This window comes from Oryzias melastigma, linkage group LG10 (assembly GCF_002922805.2).
Source record: "Oryzias melastigma strain HK-1 linkage group LG10, ASM292280v2, whole genome shotgun sequence".
In the NCBI taxonomy this organism is placed as follows: Eukaryota; Metazoa; Chordata; class Actinopteri; order Beloniformes; family Adrianichthyidae; genus Oryzias; species Oryzias melastigma.
The window spans coordinates 22,354,568-22,361,492 of record NC_050521.1 but is presented as its reverse complement, the minus strand read 5'-3'; the positions used below and the strand labels follow the sequence as shown (position 1 = coordinate 22,361,492).

Here is a 6,925-nt window from a genome sequence, read left to right as displayed (position 1 = left end):
AAAAGGGGGAGAAAAAAAATTAGGGAGTGGGAGGGGTGAGGGCGTCTCGGGGAGAGTTAAGTTGAGGGCTTTCTTAACTTCAAATCCCCACTGTGTCACCAAGGATACCGGAAACATCGCGGCCCCCCTCCATTTGCCTCCCCCCGCCGCCGCTGGCCTCCGTCCCCTCCGACACAAACACGCGCTCGCGCACAGCCGGGGGAGAAGGGCACCGGGCGCCATGCTCCACTGACGGAGATTAAAAGGAAAGGGTCCACCCCCCCACCGCTGGAATGCCGGAGCTGCCACAAGTTGAAAGTCAGTGAAAGGAGACGGATGAGGTGAAGAGGAGAAGAAATAATGATGAAGGATGAGGACAAACTCACTATCTGCAGTTGTTGGGTTCTAATGCATTTATGTGAAACATGAGGAGTTTGGACGCAGCTCGGCGGGCGTGGGGGGGGGACTGCACGCTAGGGTTTTTTTGGCCTGAACTGGAGGGTGTGAAGCATGAGCTGCATTATGCAGGCATCTTGCATTGCCATTAAAACAGTTTATGACATGCAGCAGTCTGCCAAAAAAACAGGGAAACTCAACGTTCACCTAATATTTTTCCATTTTAAACAGCGGCTGTCACTCAGCCAGCGGCGTGAGACAATCTGGGTGAAGGGTTACACGGAAGAAGATGAAGTGAAATCTAAAGACGGACGACGGCTCCTGGCTCCGAGGATCTGTGGACCAAGCTGCCTCTGTTTCAATATTTAGCAGGGAAAAGTCTATAGAAGAGTTTTGGATCCCATCTATCATGGGAACAGAAGGGCTGACCGATCTCCTCCCACTTCCTCCTGCACAGACCCCCCCTCTTGCACCTCCCGACAGCGTCCTTATAAACTCTACTCCTCCCAGTCCCAGCCCAGGCAGTAATTGCATCCTATTTGCACCAATTAGTCCATGAGCTTCTTTCTTCCTTTTCTTTCGGGATGGGATTCTGTCCCTCCTGCTGTTGTAAATCACCACTTCAGATGGATGTCTCTTGTTATGTGTGTCTGCAGGCGAAGGGGGGGGTGGGGGCATAATCCAAGCGCTTAATTCCCAGACATAGACTTGCTCTACGGTACGGGGTCACTGCAACAGGACAGACGGGCTGAGGCCAGGACAAACACACAGTGATGAGACACAGAGAGGGGAGAACTATTTCTGGCCCGGTTCTTAATTGGCCATGACTCGTCGCTCCAGGCGCATGATGAGAGCCGGCCTAATCATATACACCACTTCCTGAGTTTGTTAGTGCGGGAGTGCATGTTGCAGCGTCCGTCTTCGTGTACATTTGCAGCTGTGTTTATGCGTATGGGCAACCCACTCCCTGCGAGTGGTTAGACGATGTCATCATGCCTGTGCTTATTCGTGTAATAAACAGTGATAAACACTTCCTGTGTCAGTCTCGGCAAACACTTCTTTTAGGATATATAGATGTTAATATCAAGATAACAACATAATCCTGATATACATGTCAGAAAAAAAACATTAACCGTTTACAATTAGCAGCAACTTCATGAAGCATGAATTATTAAAATAAATCACACCCTTGTTGGGTTTGCTTTCACACTGCACTCTGAAAGTGAACCATCCTCACTTAAAACCACTTGATTGGCGGTATTGTTCATGATGACCGGTTACTTTCTTCTTCTATATTCCTTGCTAATAGACAATGTTTAATCATCTGATATATAAATGAATAATAAACACCACAAATCTGGCCAGACCTCCAATTCAAACTCACCTTAGCCATGAGCTTTTTCTGGACTTATTTTCTTGGTTTCCTGTAACCCTTGTGCTATCCTAAGCATGTTTACATTAAAAGTGGGGTCATCTGGGCCCCACAAGACAGCGCGCTGAACTTTTACTATCAAGGATTTTTTTAAATCTTCATTGGTGTCCGTGCCATACATTAAATTTTGTCAATCTTTGTCATAGGAGGGACCACACGTCAATGTAAGGGGTGGACTCATCTTAAAAGTTGAATTTTAAACGAGCCTTAAGGGTACAGCGAGATACAGCTGTGTTCTCTTTAAGCTGCAATCACTACAGGTTGTACTGGTCAATCCCTGTACAGGTGCATGTGACTATAAGCTTAAGATGCAGTCTTGATTTAAATAATACATTTACCCCCGCCACCAAAAGTTTTTTTAAGTAAGTAGGTCAAGGGGTAGAACTATATTTTAGCTCTTGTCCCTCTCCTTTACTTCTAATCTTCGGTTGGTCGGACATTCCATCTGCAGTCATATTATAGTAGATTTCAACAGGATTTCAATGAAAGAAAACTAGTATTCTCAGGTGGAAAAGTTTCACTAGAGTTCGGAGGAGCTTTCATACCTGAGTTTAACAAAAAAAAAAGGTGTTGAGGATTTATGTTAAGAGCCCGGGCATAAAAACAAATTGAAATCTAAGAAATTGATCTATTCATTTGATCATTAACATCAAAAATTTATTTTAATCTTTATAATATAATTAAATTCCATCCTTCTCATTTATTACACTAATTTTCTAGATTCTAACAACATACTAAACTGATGATTCACCAGGTAGTTGACATCTGAGCTCACATTGACTAATGCGCGCTGAAGAAAATGGAGGACTGAAGTGAACAACATGCGAGAAACATGATGAGAAAAACGACAGCAGGTTTTTGGAAGTGAGGCATGAGATGGGGACAAAGGGCAGTGAGAGAAAAGAGAGGAGTGGGACGTCCTGGTCTGCCGCTACATTCCGACACGTCACATTCCTTTTAACATCTGGCTGCAATACACATGCTCCCTGTTCCAAACCGTCCTCTGACTTTCACAGACACATACGATCTTTAGGTCTCTAAACAAAAAAATGTACAGGAATGTACACGCGCACATCCGACATACAACTTCCCTCAGCAAACAAAATAAAAAACCAAGCGCCTCCTTAACTTTCTAGTAAGATTTGTCTCAGTCTCATCAAGCTCGTTTTCAGAGCTGCAGCGGGGGTACGGTTGGGTGGCCGGGGGTATTGGAAGCTGCCCTGCTTCCTCTGTGAGTCAGCACTGCTGCACGTTCCCATGCACTCCAGTCTTCAACAAGCAGAAACCTGATACCAATATTTACAGGCGTGGACACATGTGCGCACACACACGGAGGACCAGGAAGTACAGGAAAGACAAAATCTGAAGATGTGTGTGGTCCGACTGGAAGCATGCACGCCTCTCTGGAGGAACGGGAAGCTTGTTCGGGGGACTAAGCCGTGAAGGCAAGACTGTGATACGACAGGGAGCTGAAATGCAGGGAGACAGGTGGAGAGACCAACAGACACAGACTGACTGTCTCTGCTTTGAGCAGAGCACTGGCAGGTGGGAGCGTCCGTCAAAAGTTGAGCAACGCAAAAGCTGCAATGGGGAGAGTGGCACAATGTTGTCTGGAAAGTGGCTTTGTGTGTTTGTGCAAGCGTGTTTGCTTACTGTCAAAGTGGTTGTGCCTCTCTTTGAAGATGGTTTGTAGGTTGGTGCTAAGCCTGGACACAGGAGCTTTGATCTCTGTGTGGCTCTCCTGGCTGAGCTTCTCCTCCATCTCCACCGTGCAGCATGAGAAACCCTGAGGGCAGACTTTGAGAGAAGCTCCTGGAAGACAACAGAGGCAGATAAGATTAGCACAACTTATCATTTATAAAACTTTTTGTAAAAAATGCGTGCAAAACACTTAATATCCAATCATTTCTTAATGTCTTTTTTAATCGAATTTGTATACAAAATAATGGCTGCAGCCTGAAGCTGATTAATGCAGGTACACATGCACTATCTTTGTCTCTGCAGCCACAGAGGGGCAATTGTCAGAGAATTGCCTCCGTATGATGAAATAGAGTCTAAGTAGAAGTAGAAGTACGATTTCCTAACATTACCCTGCAGGTTAGAATGCTTCAGAAATGTCACAAAAAAGCACTTTCAGAAAATCTCTGAATTTGAAAAATGAAAAAAAAAAAAAACAATGTTAATGAGAACATTCCCCAGCTGATAAAATACACATCCAGACATTAAACCAATAGAGCAGTCTGCTTGTACCTGCCTGATAAAAACATACACAGTCAACTTTGTCAGAAGTTGAGTTTAACATCCAATTAAAGGTAGGGTGAAGGGAGGACCAATGCAAAGTCCCAGCTGCAATAATGTTTTGTTTAAAACACGGCTGTTGGAATTTCAGCGAACACAGGGATCCTTTCATAGCATCCCAGCACCAACAGTCTGTTTGGTTTTCCCCACCAGTTTGTGCTCCCCGACTCGTTGTGCACGAACACGTTCCTACTGGAGGTTTTGACACCGTTTGGAGGGTTTCCCAGCATCTTTAAAGTACCCGATCACGGCCCCAGACTCATTGCTCATTTAATAACACACCTAGCAGACAAAACTGGGTTTGGGCTAGCATAAATATGATACCAAATACATAGTATTTTATTAGTCACAATGGGACAGTGTAGGTGAGAACGAGTAATCGCTTTAATATGAAAGTTGCTGTCAGTTTGGTTAAGATGAAAAGAACTATTCTTCTTCTTTGCTTTTTTTTTAAAAAAAGGGAGATTAATGAACATTAACAACAAATGTGAATATGCCAGGATAAAGTCATAGACAAATTTCCATCCGCAGTCCCTTGGTAGGTTGATGTTGAAGAATTTAAACAGATTTTAGGAGGTAGAAACTACTCATAGGAATATAAAACAAGTAAAATAGAAATAAAACATCAAATTAAACCAAATAATTGTTGTGATTCCTGATCATTTGTGATAAAAAAATTTCAGATTTCTGAAGCCACAGTGTTAATTGTCTTTTGAAGATTACAAAACTTGTACTTTCTCTTATTGTAATGGGTATGCTTTTCTGGAAAGTTGAGCCCTGATAAGATAGAAGGTTTTGTGAAAAGGACGTTCGTCTGAATGGGAGCTCACAGTCACCTCTTAACGGAGGCTCAAGTTACTCTGGAAAAGCCCTCTTGTTTAAGTTTGCTTAAGAATGTTGTTTGCTTCTTGATTTCTTTAGCTCTGCTCACAATAACAATCACATTAGGATTTTTTTTTTGCACTATCTAGTGGTATTTTAGTAGTCAATAGCTGTTTAAAATTTGAAAGATGGTCCACTTTCACACTGCACTGGATGGGAGTGGACCACACTGGCAGGAAACATCCAAAAGTGTGGGTCGGTCCAATGGATAGTTCGCCTGCATTCACTCTGTCAGTGCACTGCACCACGGTTCACCTGCTGGTGACTCCTGTTTCCAAGAGGCCTTGTCTGCACCACAGTTCAGATGAGCTTTCTGTCAAATGAAGTGAATTCGACTGGGAAATTAAATCTGGTCTAGAGCAAATGTTTCAGATTAAAAGTTCCCCAAATGTGGAGATGACAAGGTTTGCAATGATTCGCCCATCCCACGATTCCATTCAAAATTCGATAGTTTGGATAACGGGTTAATTTCGGCTTGATATACGATTCAAGTTATACAAAACAACAAGCTAAAAATTCAGAAAAAAAATATGTTTTAAATTTGCTAATAAGCAAGTAACAATGAAGAAAAACATTTCAGTTGGTTTATACTGAGCCTGGTGTAGTCCAACACATGCCTGATATTTTCAACACAAATGTATTCATGATTTGGTTCAATAGTCTAACATGTGAAGACAGAGAATTGTGGCATCCCTAGTGTTGATGTATGTTTGTCAATCTGCAAAAATAAACTTAGTTAAATTTACTTGTAGTATATTTAAATAATTGCTGAATAATTGCTTTAGTTTGTACATTAGTTTGAGGATCTGGTGCAGCAACCCTCTTCGATGATCTGTTCTCTTAACACAGACAAGTTGAGGTTGTTCTTTCAATAAAGTTAGTGAATCTACGGGGTATGTAGGATTTTTCTAGACTGTGGTAGGTTTAACATTTTTGCCACTAATGGGAAGATAAACCTAGATGCCTCAGACAGACCCAGTCTGTTTTACAGGAGTCATGATTTCAGAAACGTTTTGCTCTGCAGCTGAACTGCATCACGTGTAACCTGCTTGAACTGACAACAGGAAAAGGAGCACAAGCTTCACCAAACAAGGGATATTTTCAGAAGTTCCCAGCGTCTCTATAAGAGAAACTAAAACATTGAAAGTAAATCCATTTTATTTTAAACTGCTGTATCAGAACTGACTTAAAGCAATATGAACTTGGCATCGGGAGGGAAGGGATGTACCCTGGCGCCATAAAGTGGACCCCTCTGTCTGGGAAAAAGTCCAAAAAAACCTCAAGTCACTCCTCCTCTCTCAATCGTCTCTTCAAACTCATCTCTGCTTCCAGCCATTACCAGTCCTGCTCGAACCCCTTCTGTACACATACGTGCACACACAGCCACTCGTGGCCAGGCACAGTTGGCAGCTCCAATGTAAACAAATTCACACATCACATCGTCGCTCCACACATGGCTCTTTGTATGAGCATGACTGGAGGTGTGGAGGCTCACGAACATACAAGCTAAACTTTTTAGGTTAAACAGTCAACCACTCTCCTCTTGCTGGGCCCCCTGAAGAGGCCCGCAGCACAAGCACACGATCAAACGGGCTACATGTGGAAAATAACCCCTGTTACCAAAGTACACAACACTGAAATGGTCAATATTTCACGGGATTTGTCTGCACAAACGTCATGTTGTTAGCCCGAAGGCTTAAGTCCCTGAAAACTTCAGATTGTCAGCTAATGCATACTTTGTAAAAACATCCTGGCAGCCAATTTTTCAAACCACCGGGAGGAATAAATGTCTGTGCTTGAGCATAACGAGTAAAATATTAACAACAGCTCCTGATGTTTCCACTTCGCCGTCTCAGAGAAAATCTCTCTCGGTTGATGCATCACTCAATTCTTAAGCAGCTGACATCAATAGGCTTGTGTGTTGGCTGAACCGCCTCT

The 6,925-nt window shown here is 43.0% G+C and overlaps 1 protein-coding gene across 1 annotated transcript in view; it reads right to left on the bottom strand.

Annotated features, from left to right (window-relative positions):
- The window catches only part of gpc4 (glypican 4), a 33,767-nt gene that overhangs the window by 7,606 nt on the left and 19,236 nt on the right, over positions 1-6,925 (bottom strand). Inside the window, exon 2 of the mRNA XM_024282947.2 lies at positions 3,461-3,619. Within this exon, the coding sequence (XP_024138715.1) occupies positions 3,461-3,619 (159 nt within the window). The remainder of the gene's footprint in view (positions 1-3,460; positions 3,620-6,925) is intronic.